The following is a 16,436-nucleotide window of genomic DNA, read 5'->3' as shown; positions in this document are numbered from 1 at the left end:
TACACCCCATCATGAAATGCTGATTATTCACCTAACTGATAGTGTATAACTTTGTCTGGAATCAGTACATTTCAATTCTATGCAATCTAATTTCCAGCTTTATTTGATATCTAAATATCAAATATACAGATTTAAATACAAAAACTTCAGAACTACTTAAGATATGAAAACATGACAGATCAAAGATAGTACTAAATTTTCAATATTAGCTAAGATAAAAGTGTGCAAACCAAAGTAACATTATTAAACATAGAGGCAAGCAAACATAGACTGGCAAACAGCTGACAAATTACTTTTTCTGCATTAATTCTCTCTCCAGCTAGTAACTCACCTGCTGTTTGGATCAGTTTTCTCTTCAATAATAGGGACACTGTGTTTAGGAATTGGCAGATAATCTTTATTTTTCACAGATTTCTGAATTGGAGTCTTCTCTTCTTTGGGGGTTATCTTTATTATGGAAGGAGGTGAACACTTACCAATTCGCCAATGTTCATCCTAAATTCAAAGCTTCAAATTAGATATGTTTCATAAATGTTGTTTAAGGAAGTTTAAGAGATTTAGGATTTAACCAATCTATGTTCAGATATATAATTCATTTAAATTTCCTTGGTACTTAAGTAACTATTAGAATTTCACCCATCACGGTAAAAATATTTTAAGTACAATTTAATAATATGAGTTAATATCTATAATGGAAACAGTTTTTAAGTAAAATAACTGAACAATGAAAAAAAGATTAGCTTTATTTGTCATGTCCATCAAAATATCAAAACATACAGTGAAACGCATTGTTTTTGTCAATGACTGACACAGTCTGAGAATGTACTTTTGGCAGCACACAAGAGTCACCGTGCTTCAGGCACCAAAACAGCATGCCCACCATTTACTAACCTAACTTGTACTTTTTTTGGGAATGTGGGAGGAAACCACAGCACCCAGAAGAAACCCATGTGGTTATGAGGAGGACGTACAAACTACTTACGGACAGTGGTAGAAATGAACCCGAGTCTCCGCTACACAACCGACTGCAGTCCTCAATAGCCAAAAGCACAGGAGAGGTCAGTTTCTCTGAATGCTCCTGTTCTTAACAAGTGCTGTCCAATGCTATCCATTAACCACTCCCTTTTCTACATTAATATTTCAGCCAGGTGTATTCCCATTGCAATAGCGCACTCACAGTAAATTATCCTCAGTTCTGCTATTATCCTCCTCACTATTACACTGCCAACTTCTGCACTGACCACAGACTATGAAATCCAACTACCCTACGCCATCTTATGGTAATGTATATATGACTGGTAAAGGAATGGACTTATTATCAATCTCTGAATCTCTCAAAGTGTATTTCTTCCCAAACTGTTCAACCAAGAACTCTAAGTTACCACTGCCCTCTTACGCACTTGTCTTTATTTTACAAACACAGTGGCTAATACCTAATCAATAGAACAAAAGACAGATAGAAACTTTATTGATCTCAAAGGAAATTACATTGTCACAGTAGGATTACAAGTGCACAGATATACAAATATTAGAAGAGAAGTAAGGAAGAATAAAAAATAAGTTACTTCAAGCAATCTAACAGAAGGGGGTCATCACCTCTCCGGCTATAGGTTGACTCATTATAGAGCCTACTGGCTGAGGGAAGAATGGTTTCATATAGTGATCCTCAGAACAGCGCAATTGTCTTCGTCTATTACTAATAGTGTTTCTATTACTAACATGACGTACTTAAAATTGAATCCTTTATAACCTTAGAGCTTTGCTAATGTTTAAAACAAAGCGAACGCTACATAGTACAAGTAAGCTAGCACAATTCTTAAACTACATTTTACTGTTTTAATTCATAATATTAATTAACTAAAGCAATATATAGGAAGTGGTTTCTGCAAAAATAATGGAAATGTGCCAGTGTTTAGAACTTTGATGGGAATTTAATTGCAGTCAATAAAGAAATTTAGACTTTGCTTCCCTACTGAGGTGATTTGGCAATGAAGCAAGTCAGGAGAAAGCACATACAGATCAGTGGACGGAGGCTACTGCTGCCAAAACTCAGGAAGGTTCACAACAATTGGGAAAAGCAAACTGCTGAACTGTTTCACTTTGAATGTTTTACAGTAAAGGGGAAATAAACTGAGAAAACTTGCACTGTGTTAAAGCTAAACAATACAAGACCACCAGTCTGGAGATGACTGTGACCATAAATACCTGCAGTATTCTCTGCTTATTTAACTACTACAATTAAGGTCACAATAAATTTTATTTTTAGTTTACAATTAACCTGAGAATTTTATTAAGAGATGAAAACCAAAATCTGTACCTGGCCAAAAACACCAATCACTGATCCAGAAATGTCACTTAAAACAATAGTGCAGTCAGCTGAAGCAGAGAGAATTAGTGAGCGACTGTCTTGAACAAAAGTTTCAAGATGATTTATACAATCTGAATGAGGTTTTGTTGCTGCTACCATTGGTGGAAGTTGAGTAATGATAACTTCACTGTGATTCAAGCAGTAGTCCTAATTGGAAACAAACAGAAGCATGACATGCCGCTTAATGAAAAACAACACTTTATCAACTACTTCTGGCAGAAAGGAACATCATAAAGAAATAGCAGATTATGAAAATGAAGTTATGCATTAAATAATAGGTTTCTTTTACCCTTATAAGGTAGTTTAGAGAGAAATCAGACTTCGAGTTAGTATCAATATTGATTGTTAGTTGTTGTGTTCTTCATAAAGAGAAAAAGAAAATGATTGGTAGTAATTGATCTTCCATCAATAATGGATGGAAAATTGTTAGGTTTATTTTCAATTTTTAATCATTTGCTTCCTGTCAGTGATGGAGGATCACCCTTTTAGATCCACTACAATAAAATACAGTTAATCTAGACATAAGTGAAAGCAGGAGTTTCAAAGTTAATTTATTATCACAATACATGTATGTCACCATATATTTTACCCTGAGATACATTTTCCCATGGGCATTTACAGTAAACACAAAGAAATACAGCATAATCAATGAAAATCTACACACAACACAGATAAATAACCCACACAAAATGCTGGAGGAACACAGCAGGTCAGGCAGCATCTACGGAAAAGGCAGACCCAGAAGAAGAGTCTCAGCCTAAAACGTCGGCTCTTTACTCTTTTCCAGAGATGCTGCCTGACCAGCAGAGTTTCTCAGGCATTTTGTTTCTGTTGCTTTGGATTTCCAGTATCTGCTGATTGTCTCATGCTTATGAACAAACAACCAATGTGTAAAAGATAACAAATTGTGAAAATACAACAAAGAAAAGCAAAACAATGATAAATAAATGAACAATAAATATTGAGAATATGAGTTGTGCAACGAAGGCAATACTGTTGATAGTGTAAGACTAGATGGTCTAGTGTAGCAGGTGACTGCTCCACCTCATCCCCTCTCTCTACTATCTAGACAAACTTGCTTTCCATTTTTGCTGCTCTGTTGAGGAGACCCAGACCTGAAAGATCAACTGCTTTTCTTTCCACGCGTTGATTGACCTGCATTTTGTAACATTCTCTATTTTTATTTGGAATTTTCAACAGGTGCAGTGTTTTATCCCTGATTTTTAATGAATCAGCCATAGATGGGTATTCTCTGCAGAAACACCAACTGCAAGTCAACATGATCCAACTGAATTTGCATTAATTTGGAAACTGTTAATTGGAGAATATTTGCATATATTGCACATAAACTCAAACAAGCGATAATTCTTTACCTGTATATTCCAAATCTTAAGATAGCCATTTATATCCCCTGTAATAAGGTAGTTATTTTTCTTATCAACTGTCATAATGATGGACAATGCATCGGCATGTGCCTCAAACTCAGCTACAAGCAGGCACTTAAAGGTGTTCCAAAGGCGAACAATTCCAGAAACACCACAGGACACTAGGTTTGCTCCATCTAAAATGTAAAACACATTGGAACAATATCACTTTGTAAGAAAAATTTAAAACACTCTGTATCATGCTGTATGCTTTATACATTTTCAGTGAATGCTGTTATTAGAAATTAAAACTTGTATGATGCATTTTGAAGTTACATTTTAGAAAACTCTGGACGACTAAAATAATAACATTAATGGAGTCATCTTCACAATTTGTGTTGAAATACAGAGATTATAATTTTAAATTTAATGTTTCTGTATTTTTTCAATGACTTATACAGATAAAATATTACAATTATATGGAGAAACAGATTGTGTAATAATCAGTATCTTATTTAAAAGATTAAAGCTTCATATATTGACTATGCCCATAAAAGTATTGCAGATCACTAAGTCTAAGTTTTGCAGTTTGGTAATATTATTGTCACTGACAGTATTTATTACATAGAGTACCATTTACTCTGGTAAATCCATCTTAGTAATAGCTGCATCATGAATTCAATGGATCCTGAAGACATTAAAGCAAATTCTCAACTAATAACTTTGTCCCCTAGACATAACTAACAGCTATCATGAGATACAGATGGCAAAACACCAAAGTAGTCCATAAATCAGTCAAAATCATCTGAAAATACTTTTCAGTCTTTTCATTGCTAAAATGGGATGGATCCAACTAATTAACATGCACATTTTCACATCTTATCTTACTGTTGATATTATGTGCTGTAGGATTGTACCCATCCGGTTTTTCTTTATTTTTGGAGTAAGGGAAAATTAGAATTGCAAACATGCATTATTTAAAAAATTATCCTACAAATCATAATACAATAGGGTCTAGAAGTTAAAGATCTTCACATAATATTTAGTGTCTATGTTATCTCACATACATAACTAGTAGTAACATTATTTTCCCTTAAATGTGCTGGTATTATTAATTTAATAATTTAAAATTTAATAAACTAAAATAAATATTTACAACTGTGTATGACTTGAAACAGGATTGATCAAAAGAAATAACAAAAGTACAAGCATCACGTTATTTAGCACACAAAGTTAAATGTTCTTTCTTACCCATATTTAAACCATTTCTTCTGCTCTCTAAAAAGAACATTCTTGTAATGACATAGCGATATTCATCACCTTCACTGTCGGGACTATGCAAAGGATGTCCATTTGAAATCGTGGAAAAGTTACCTGGTGTTTGACTTTCTTGCTCTTGAATACCTGTGATGGGTAAATCAGAAATGCATTTATTAGCATCACAAACAAGTAAAAACTAAATATGGGATAGAAGTTAAAGCTTGAGAAAAGTTATTCAAGTTAAATTAAACAAATATTTTTTTCTTTAATGTAAAATCATAGAATTTGAATGTGACGGTCTGCTTGTTTTATCTGTTCACTAATCATCAACTGTCAGGCTTTTTTTTGTTTCAGAGTGTGAATAATTCTACTGTGAGGTTTAATGATAATCAATGTGGAAAATATCAGCTAGACAACTGTTATGTTGTGAGATTTTCTACCAGGTGAAGGTAGAAATTAAATAATAATGGCTCCAAATATGAAGGGTGTGCTCAAAATATTAGCTGACCTATATCCTAACAAAGGTAGTAAAAAATTGAGGTAATTTAGATTGATAGATTTACACTGCATCACCACTCACTTAGTGGGAAAACCAGTACTGAGACCATACGATTCTTTTATAGATTTTAATCTGTGAAAAAATAGGAATATCTTTCCAAGTGACATCTACCGTTAAAAAAATAACTTACCGCAAAAGGTGAATTTAATTTACCTGGTTTGTGCTGTAATGCTTGATTGAAACATGGATGAAATCTACATGATGCATTTTCAGAAATATTATTCCATATTACAATCTCCCCATCATAACTACCTGCAGAGATCACATTTGATTATTATTCCTAATTAATTAAATTCTGTTTCCATTCATGAAATATAAAAACAACATTACTGTTGTCCTGTATCTAGACAGAAGGAAAATCTTGAAGAAATAACAATCTTGAACAGGAAAGGAATGTGACTTGACCACACCTTTAACTTTAACAAAGCTGTGAATGCAAGGTATTTGGCTGCCTTCATTTTAACCGCAAGTCTGTTTTCAATCTGAGGTGCCCAGCTATACCAGCACTCAGGTATCCTGGCAGACAGAAGCAGGTAAAGAGCTTAATCCATAAGGTAAGCACCTCCTTGGCTTTCCTGATATACCAGAAGAGCAGGAATAGTTCCCCCAACTTAGTAAACTCCTATATTTCCATCCCAATACCCACTACACTACCCACCAACTACAATCTCCTTCAAAAATTATGATGGCATTGCCATTTGAAGTCCCAAATCCACCAAAGATTTTGCTTAAGGTCTCACTCTTAATGCAGCACAAGATCTAAAAGGGTCTAATACTACCAACAATGGGGAGTATGCCAAAACATTTAAGTTTATATATACAGTATGTGTGTGGCTTGTCATTATTTTTACTGGTTACACCTCCTTATTTTGAACCGTAGTGAGTAGAAACAATATATATCTCAAAATACTTCTATTCTGATGTGATCTGTCCATCCACATTTACTGAAATTCAGAAAACTGAACACAGGGAATCTAGAGAGAAATTAATGTTTACATAATACATGTATTAGAAGTTATGATAAAAAGTAATAATTTAAATTAACTTCGCAGCTTTGATACAAATAGCCACCATAATTATTGACAGCACTAATTTGATTTGCAATCTGACTAATACCATAAGTTGGAGGAACTGAATGATCATCGTTACTCTGATATGTAAAATAGAAAGAAAGGGTAAACCTGTGGCAAGTGTTTGAGGTGGTAAAAATGCTGCACAAAGTATGTCATTGTGGTGTTGTGCTTTCCCCTTCCATTCTGAAGGCTGAACAAGGAACTCGGTGAGGGTGTCCATTCTGAATACAGTAATTGTGCTGGAAGAGAAAAATATTAAAATAGAGCAGTCTTGTACACTCTATAATTCTGCTTCTAACAATTATAGAATATGGACACCTGTATTTTTTGAATATCCATAAATGTATATTACTACCCAAAGTTTGCCTGAATCTGGCAGAATATGCCAGTGGATAAGGCAGTAACTACTATTTCTAGGCATAAACTGAAGCACGCATCAGGCCTGTGCTTGCAGGGCTGGTCTCTTCATCCTGTGCGGGACACTACTGATCACACTTCTCTAAACATCCCCCACCCCTGAACAGGATTTCCTAGACATCTCCCCCTTGTTCCTGCGAGCACCAAATGAGTTCACTAACACAGCTCCAACTACAGATGCTGTCCGGTTAGCAATTCTGACAGCAGAGGCCATGCTAGAGTGATGGGTGCAGGTACGATGGTCATATTAAAATGAATGGGAGAAATCAACAGCTAACAAAGTTAAGCAGACCTTTTCTTATATGTTTCAGAATCAGGTTTATTATCACCGGCATGTGTCGTGAAATTTGTTAGCAACAGTAGTTCAATGCAATACATAATATAGAAGAAAATAATAATAATTAAATCAATTACAGTATATGTATATTGAATAGATTAAAAATATAGTGTAAAAAACAGAAATTATATATATTAAAAATGTGAGGTGGTATTCAAGGGTTCAGTGTCCATTTAGGAATTGGATGGCAGAGGGGATGAAGCTGTTCCTGAGTTGCTGAGTGTGTGCCTTCAGGCTTCTGTACCTCCTACCTGACAGTAACAGTGAGAAAAGAGCATGCCCAGGGTTCTGGAGGACCTTAATAATAGACACTGCCTTTCTGAGACACCGCTCCCTAAAGATGTCCTGGGTACTTACTAGCCCAAGATGGAGCCGACTAAATTTACGACCCTCAGCAGCTTCTTTCAGTCCTGCTAGATGGTTTCAATTTAGTGTGTGTGTTGTATCTTTTTTCCATAAAGCCATTTCTGGATGATTTTGAAAGTTTGTAAATGTCAAAGACGTTGAATTATAGTAATATTACTGATAGGGGTGAGCCTGGGGATGGACCATCATGAACTATCAAAGCAGCTTGTCAGCTCAGCCAGCCATTTGCACTGCGAGCCAGGTTACTCAAGAAAGACAGCAACCTGAGTTATGCTGGAAGTTGCAAGAATAGCAGTCGCATGGCAGTTCAGCACTGTAACAACTCACTGATGTCAACTGATTAAAGCTGACTGAGGGACAGAAATATTTGTAATCTTAAACTCAAAAGCAACAAAAAAAAGCTGTAAACACATTTTGATCTCCAGAATGTCATTTTTTTTATAATCATTGGCTTTACTATTTGACAACAACATACCTTTCCCAACCAAGAATCAAAATACTCCTCTTCAGTACCAGGATTTGGGAGATCTCAACTGCTTGGTCCCGTCCTGCATTCAGTTTGTGATGACAATGCCCATTGAAGTCCCAAATCTGATACAATATAGAATAAAATATCTCAAAATCTATGAAATTATTAGCTGAAGTTTTGAAAGATAATGACACAGTTGTTTCTTATTCCATTGGCTTCTAGGAGAGAACTGGCATTATTCAGAATTAGGTTTATTATTATTGACAATAGTCATGAAATTAGTTGTTTTGTGGTAGCAATAAATAACTGTAGGGCATAACAAATTACTATGTGACAATAAAAACAGGTGCAAAAGAGGAAGAGTGAGGTAATATTCATGGATTCTTGGACCATTCAGATAGCAGATGGCTCCTGTATCTCATCCTGAATGGAAGAGGTCATGCCATGCATGTTGAGGGTTTTTTATGCTCATTAACAGTTTAGCTGCCTTAAATACAACAACTTATTTATTTAGTCACTTTAGCAAAAGCATCCAAAGGCATTTCACAGGAAACATCATCTTGGTAAAAAGGTCATATATGAGTATATCTGGGAAGTCAAAAGAGGAGACTTTTGGCAAATATTAAACACAAAACAAGCTAGATTACGTGATAAACATGGACCAAAAACTGTTTATGTTTCAGGTTGATGACTGTTCATCAGAACAGGGTCAAGTTAGAAACTGAACATGCTTGAAGTTTACAACAGTAGAGACTGAGGGAGGTTTATGACACAACCTGTGCTGGTGCCAGTTAAGAGCAGCTGATAAAAATTGGTTAATAATAACTGATCCTTCTGGAGGAGGTGCAGACAGAGGGGATGAATGAGATCAAAAAATGGGAGAGAGGAAGAAATCATGCAGAACATTACAAATCATGAAATGTGAAATAAAAGAGTCACTTGGCAAGCAGTAGTTGTGGAGAAAGAAAACTCAAGTTGATCAAACTGGCCTGTTCTACCAAACTGAAAAGGATGGTATTTCTGAAGTTAAGTCCTAAGTGTGGTAATATGATCAGACAAGTGTGAGGTATTGCACTTTGGAAGGACTAACCAAGGTCGAACATGCAAGGTAAATGGTAGGGCACTGAGGAGTGCAGTAGAACAGAGGGATCTGGGAGTACAGATATATAATTTCCTAAAAGTGGCGTCACAGGTAGATAGGGTCGTAAAGGGAGCTTTTGGTACATTGGCCTTTATAAATCAAAGTATTGAGTATAAGAGTTGGAATGTTATGGGGAGGTTGTATAAGGCATTGGTGAGGCTGAGTTTGGAGTATTTTGTTTAGTTTTGGTCACCGAATTACAAGAAGGATATTAATAAGGTTGAAAAAGTGCAGAGGAGGTTAACAAGGATGTTGCCGGGACTTGAGAAACTGAGTTACAGAGAAAGGTTGAATAGATTAGGATTTCATTCCCTGGAGTGTAGAAGAATGAGGGGAGATTTGATAGAGGTGTATAAAATTCTGATGGGTATAGATAGAGTGAATGCAAGCAGGAGGAAAGGGGAGAAAAAAACCAGAGGACATGTGTTAAGGGTGAAGAGGGAAAAAGTTTAAAGGGAACATGGGGGGGGGGGGGAGCTTCTTCACACAGAGAGTGGTAAATCGGGCTCACTTTTAACACTTAAGAAAAACTGAACAGGTACATGGATGAGAGGTGTATGGAAGGATATGGTCCAGGTACAGGCCAGTGGGACTAGGTAGAAAACTGGTTCGGCACAGCCAACAAGGGCCAAAAGGCCTGTTTCTGTGCTGTAATGTTCTATGGTTCTAAGTGAGAAGCTGTTCTTTGACCTTAATTATGACTTTGTTGGAACAGTGTAAGAAGCAAAATTTAGACCTGATTGTGGGTATGATGAAGAATCAAGATGGCAGCAAAACTGAAGCTCAAAGTCTCCCTTAGAGATTGAATGGAGATGTTCTGTGAACGCCAAATTTCATTTGGTTTATCCACTATAGAGGAGGCACCACTGCAGTGGTGTCCATATTCAAAAGCACAGCCAAGTCCTTCAGTTTGAAAGAGCATTTAGATCCCTGGATGACATAAAGGGAGAATTTAAAGGGCAGATGTCATATCTTATGTGGCTGTATGCAAAGGTGAAATGAGAAAGGGGCTGCATGTTGGTGAAGATGGAAGAGCACATCATTAAGACACAGAGGGAATGGTCCCGTTGGAATGTTGAAGGAAAGAGGAAGATGTGTTCTGCACTGTTCAACATCCCATAATTTCAACACTTTTCTCTCTTATCCCCATTCATCTCCACAGACAGATTATTTGTGATTAATAAATTGTCGTCTTTCTCTCTCGGTCAATATCACATTTCTGTCATTCAGTTCTTTTTGCACTCAATTTGATCTGAGACACTTATTTTACTCTATACATGTAAAACATGATAGAAAGGTTTCCTAGTTCTTATAAAATGTCATTGACCTGAAGCATTAAGTTAGTTCAAATGTAAGTCTATTGTCATTCAACTGTACACATGTATACCACCAAACAAGACAATGTTTCACCAGACACAGTGCATGTAACTCATACACATAAAGTAATATTACCCCAAATAAACTAACAAATATTAAGGTACATACACGATACTAGTTAAAAAGTAAACCGTGTAACGCTACTGGCACATTATACGTGACGAGACCTGGGTGGTGACTGGGAGCTCAGTAGTCTTATAGCTTGGGGGAAGAAACTGTTTCCCATCCTGATAATTCTTGTCCTAATGCTATGGAACCTCCTGCCTAATAGTACGGGATCAAAGAAATTGTTAGCTGGATAACAGGAACCATTGACAGTGCTAAGAATTCTGCATAAGTAACAGTCCTGATAAATATCTCTAATGGGTGGAAGAAAGATCCCAATGACTCTCTCAGTAGTCCTCGCAGTCCTTTGTAGAGACTTGTGGTCAGTACCTTGCAATCCTCGTGTAAGATGGTGATGCAGCTGGTAGGGACATTCACTTGCCTCAATCTCCTCAGGAAGTGGAGATGCTACTGTGCTTTCTTGACCAACGAGGTGATGTTGAGGGACCAGGTGAGATCCAGCATTATGTGCACTCCCATTAACTTAGTGCTCCCAACTGTCTCCATGGAATGGCCTGTATATGTTGTGAGGAATAGTCAGTTCTCACTTTCCTAAAATCCAAAATCATTTCTTCGTTCTTGCCAACATTGAGACACAAGCTGTTGTGTTCACACCATTCCACCAGCTGCTCTACATCCGATCTGTATACTGTCTCAATAGTCGTCATTGATGAGGCCAACTACTTGTGTGATCAGTGAATTTGATGATTTGGTTTGAACTGGATCTAGCAATACAGTCATGCGTCAGCAGCGTAAACAGCAGGCTGAGCACGCAGGCCTGGGGAGCACCAGTGTTCAGCGTGATGGAACTAAAGATGTTTCTGCCTACATGGACTGACTGTGGCCTTTCTGTCAAGAAGTCCAGAATCCAGTTACAGAGAGACATGTTGAGCCCTAATGAGGACGGTTCACCTACCAGCTTCTGTGGTGAGATTATAACAAGCTGAAGTTAATAAACAGCATCCTGGCACATGAGGCACCATTTTCCAAGTGGGACAGGACAGAGTGGAGTTCAGAGGGTACGGCATCCTCAGTGGACCGACTTGAGGAATAAGCGAAGCAGAAAGGGTCCAACGTAGCAGGAAAAAGGAATTTAATGTGATCCATAAGCAGCCACTCAAAGCACTCTTTTGTTGTTGAGGCAGGTTACCGTCACACTCTTGGGCACCGAGATGATGGTGGCTGATTTGAAGCCCAAGGGGACAGGGACTGTTGCAGAGAGATGTTGAAGATGTCTGTTAGAACCTCAGTTAACTGGGCTGCCCGGTCAGTCAGCACCCGAACAGGTACGTTATCAGGCCCCGCAGCTTTACGTGAGTTGACCCTGGCGAGAGTCTTCCTCACATCAGCTGCAATTACACAGAGTGCCTGCTCCTCAGTTGGGGGTGGGGCTTTCCTCACCAGCCCATTGTTCTGTGCATCAAACTGAGTGTAACAGATATTCAGCCTATCAGGAAGAGAAGTGTGGGAGATTACTAGAGGGGGAGAAATAAAACCACAAGATGAATTGAAAACAGGAATAAAAATTGTAAAAATAAATTACAGTAGCTCTGTCAAGCACAGAAATGATAACTGAACATTATTTTTTGCAAATTAAGACATGGGCAATTAAAGTCAAGTGACCAGGAACCTGAATTCAGTCAGATCACGCTAATCTGAACTATGATCAGAAAGTGCTGTGAATATCCCAGGGTTTCAGTTAAGGACAGCAAATAGAAATGATGGGTGATACTGCCTGTGCACTCTTTATCAATATGCAGCATTCTGATGAAAATTACATACTGAAAACACAAAGCTAATGAAAACCAAGGATAACATTTGCATTCAAATGGCACATGGAAGTACATCTCAAAACATTCTGAGTAAAACTTATTAAAACAATGAGTGGTTGAAGAGAGCTTAGAAAGGTAATTGAAGATCACTTGAGAACAATATGTGTAGAATATAATGAGAATAGACACAGAAAGATGGAAGCACCTAGGAAAGCAGGTATTAAAATAGGGCTGAAGTAAGTACAGAGTTTACCATAAATGGATGGAGGAAGGGGCTGGAGCAATGTGTGACATACAGATGAATGAGTAATTTAATAATTCAAAACCAACAGAAAAATCATGATAGATTGGGTGAGGCTGGGCTGAGAAGAGCAGAGAATCACCATTTACAGTGGAACAAATGATGGTGTGTTTTCACTTGTTTGCAGTTCGGTGCAGAAAGATATTTTCCAAGCCTGTCAACAGGTGAAAGTAAAAAAGCTGAAAATGCTGTAAATCTGACAGGTGGCAGATATCATGATTTTACTACCCTCAATTTTGATCATTGGACCAGGAATCAACTTGCACAAAATTAAAGGTAAATATTGCAAATTCTTTACAATATAATCTCAAGTGTAATACATGTGACTTCTAGCTGTATTTGTATCATAACCTTACCTTCACTGTTCCATCAACACCTGCAGTGAATAACCTAGTCCCAGTCTCATTTAGTGCCATTGCTGTAATCTCAGAATTGCCATGACACCCAGTAAACTGTTTTACTTTTTGTCCAGTTTCAATCATCCAAATGGTGACTGTAGACCCAACATCTGAACTGATAACCTGCAAGGAAAGAACATCATTCTCATTTCCTATTTAAATAGATGATCAGAGATGAAGTTCTAAAACAGGATATCATTTCAGTTAATAATGATAAAAGAGGAAACAAGGTAAATTAGAAAGTGAATACTTTACTCAAATAGAAATACTTCACTCAATTAGAAATTCAATACTTTTAAAACATCCAATATTTATTTTTGACAAATTCAATGGATGCTTTCACAAAGTAATGCTGAAGAATTGCATACATTTTCTGACCTTATCAAAAACGTTCATGGCATAATATGAGCCCAAATTTGAGCCACGCTTGTTCCGCTCTGCCTGGTGTTTCGGGCGGAGTTCCATTTTCCAATCTGGCTTCTGCCCTATTCCTTTCTAGTTCTGATGATATGTCTCAAAAATATCGACTGTTTATTCCTTTCCATAGATGCTGTCTGACTTGCTGAGTTCCTCCAGTATCTTGTGTTTGTTACTTCGGAATACCACTTTCCCTTAGGAAAAAATTAACCTACATCTTGCAAATTACTCCCAGAAACTCCTACCACTTTTGCTCTGCTGTCTTTCCTGTTAGAATCCCCTTCCAATCAACTTTTGCCAACTCATGCTTCTGTAGTTACCTTTATCAACTGTAATACTGATATATCTAATTTTAGCTTGTCCCTCTCAAACTATAGGGCAAATTCTATCATATTATTCAAAGTTGAAAGTAAGTTTATTATCAAAGTGCATATATGTCACCGTATACAACCCTGAGGTACATTTTCCTGTGGTCATTCATAATACTACAAGAAACACAATGGTATCAATGAAAGACAACTCCCAGCAGAATGGACAGACAACCAGTTTTCAAAAGTCAACAAACTGAGCTATTATTCAAATGCCTGCAAAGTGAATTTTCGTGTCGCAAGGTGGAAATAACATCTTACAATGTTTTTGAGAAATAAAATCCAGTCTCAATTTCCTATGCTTTATCACAAAAATCAATGGAACTTTACAACAAGTCAAAATGCACCAAAAATGTGTTTCTCTATTATATTCAGATTATTAATGCAAAAATATTATTTCATTTCTTGGGTGAAAACTCTCAACAAAAAATAGATTATAGTTCCTTTTTGCTTACGGGAGATATTTCAAAGAAGTCCTCCTAAAGTGAAAATTACCTCAAAATTATTGGTAGTAATTCAACTTCCATCAATAATGGATGGAAAAGTTATGAGGTTTGTTTTTAATTTTTAATGATTTGCTTCCTGTCAGTGAGGTAGTCATCACCCTTTAAGATCCAATACAAAAAAATAAAATTAATCTAGACCTAAGTGAAAGCAGGAAGTTCAAAGTAAATTTATTATCAAAGTACATATATACTACATTTTCTCGTGGCCATTCACTGTAAGTACAAAGAACCACAATAGAATCAATGAAAAACTACAAACAACAACGATGACTAATGAACCAACGTGCAAAAGACAACAATCAGTGCAAATACAAAGAGACAAAATAATTAATAATAATAATAATAATTTTTTAAAAAGCAATAAATATCAGGAACATGAGATGGATGAAGAGTTCTGAAAGTGAGTCCATAGTTTCTGGGAACAGACGCATGATGGGGAGAGTGAAGTTATCCCCTCTGGTTTAAGAGCATGATGGTTGAGGGTTCCTAAGTCCTTCTAATCTCCTGAGGGTTCCTTTGCCTTAAACTCCCTAATTGAATTAAATTTAATATTTCAGAAATAGAAGGATACAAGGTGCTGAAAGTCACATTGCATCCTTCTATTTCTGAAATATTAAGTGATGAAATTTTCTCTAAACAAAAGAAGTTTAATATTTGTAAGTGCATGTGCAACTTAAGCAGTTGGCAGTATTGATTTCACATATTTAATCATATCACTATTGAGAAAGCTTATAGTATTAGCAAACTTAAATGTTATCAAGATTATTGCTCTATTCCTATTTTCACTCACCTGTTTGAAGTGAGAATTATAAAGCACGCAGGTAACTGGTTTTTCATGACTTGTTATAGAATTGGCAGCTTCTTGTTTCATTTCTAACAATGTCAGCTGATTGTTGAAAGTGGTGAACAGATGACCAAAGGGTTCATTAAAATACATAATTGTTTGAAATTCCAGAGACTTTGGAAATATACCGGCAAGCCGCTGGATACAGAGTTGATGGTGCATGTCCCAAATTCTCAAAACCTGCAACCATTTCAGATGATTATTCTGACTGAGGGATAAATTCATAACAGTGTTTAATGTTTCTTGTATAACTTAGAACAGTATAGTATCAGGCCTTTTGGCCCACAAAGTTTTATCTAACTAGTTAAACTAGTAATCAAATGACCGACGAAACGAATCCCTCTGCCTACACAGTGTCAATACCTACCTTTCATTCCCTGCACATTCATATGTCTCTCTACGTGCCACTTTAACATCTCCATCATATTTGCCTCCATTAGCACCTCAGGAAGTACATTGCAGGTACCCGGCACTCCCTGTGTAAAACAATTTTAACCACACATCTCCCTTGAACTTATCCATTCTCACCTTAAATATATACCCCCCGGTATTAGACATTATCAATTCTGGGAAAAGGTTACCCATTGACTACTCTATATATGTCTATTATAATCTTACAAACTCTCTCAGATCTCCCCTCAGCCACTATTGCTCCGAAGAAAAGTAACCAAAGTTTGCCCAACTTCTTCTTGTAGCACATGTCCTCTAATCTAGCTGCATCCTGGTAAGCCTCTTCTGCACCCTGTCCAGAACCTTGACATTCTTCCTATAATGGCACGACTAGGTCTGAATGCAGCACTCCAGATATGGCCGAACTTAAGTTTTATAAAGTTGTAACTTAGCTTCTCAATTCCTGAATTCAGTTTCTCGACTAACAAAGGCAAGCATGACAAATGTCTTCTTTACCACCCCTTTCCCTGTGCAGCCACTTTGATCTTCAGATGCCACTGCACATCAACACTGTTAAAGGATTAGGCTTTAAGAGTACAGTTCA

The 16,436-nt window shown here is 36.8% G+C and overlaps 1 protein-coding gene and 1 long non-coding RNA gene across 9 annotated transcripts in view; one reads left to right on the top strand and one right to left on the bottom strand.

Annotated features, from left to right (window-relative positions):
* Positions 1-3,735, top strand: part of LOC132379205 (uncharacterized) — a 47,634-nt gene extending 43,899 nt beyond the window's left edge. Inside the window, exon 4 of the long non-coding RNA XR_009507334.1 lies at positions 3,569-3,735. This is a non-coding gene — a long non-coding RNA (uncharacterized LOC132379205). The remainder of the gene's footprint in view (positions 1-3,568) is intronic.
* The window catches only part of LOC132379164 (WD repeat-containing protein 49-like), a 51,369-nt gene that overhangs the window by 15,281 nt on the left and 19,652 nt on the right, over positions 1-16,436 (bottom strand). For all 8 annotated transcript variants that reach the window (XR_009507326.1, XM_059946806.1, XM_059946814.1 and 5 more), the window contains 9 exons: positions 15,389-15,622; positions 13,266-13,430; positions 8,220-8,335; positions 6,733-6,863; positions 5,705-5,803; positions 4,984-5,136; positions 3,742-3,929; positions 2,318-2,515; positions 332-495 (listed from right to left, as the gene is read on the bottom strand). Coding sequence is in view for 7 of the 8 variants with exons in the window: in XM_059946806.1 (XP_059802789.1) it covers positions 332-495; positions 2,318-2,515; positions 3,742-3,929; positions 4,984-5,136; positions 5,705-5,803; positions 6,733-6,863; positions 8,220-8,335; positions 13,266-13,430; positions 15,389-15,622 (1,448 nt within the window). In the remaining variant the exon portion in view is untranslated. The remainder of the gene's footprint in view (positions 1-331; positions 496-2,317; positions 2,516-3,741; positions 3,930-4,983; positions 5,137-5,704; positions 5,804-6,732; positions 6,864-8,219; positions 8,336-13,265; positions 13,431-15,388; positions 15,623-16,436) is intronic.

The sequence above is a fragment of the Hypanus sabinus genome, chromosome 2 (assembly GCF_030144855.1).
Source record: "Hypanus sabinus isolate sHypSab1 chromosome 2, sHypSab1.hap1, whole genome shotgun sequence".
Lineage (NCBI taxonomy): Eukaryota > Metazoa > Chordata > Chondrichthyes > Myliobatiformes > Dasyatidae > Hypanus > Hypanus sabinus.
This window is presented reverse-complemented; position numbering and strand designations above follow the sequence as displayed.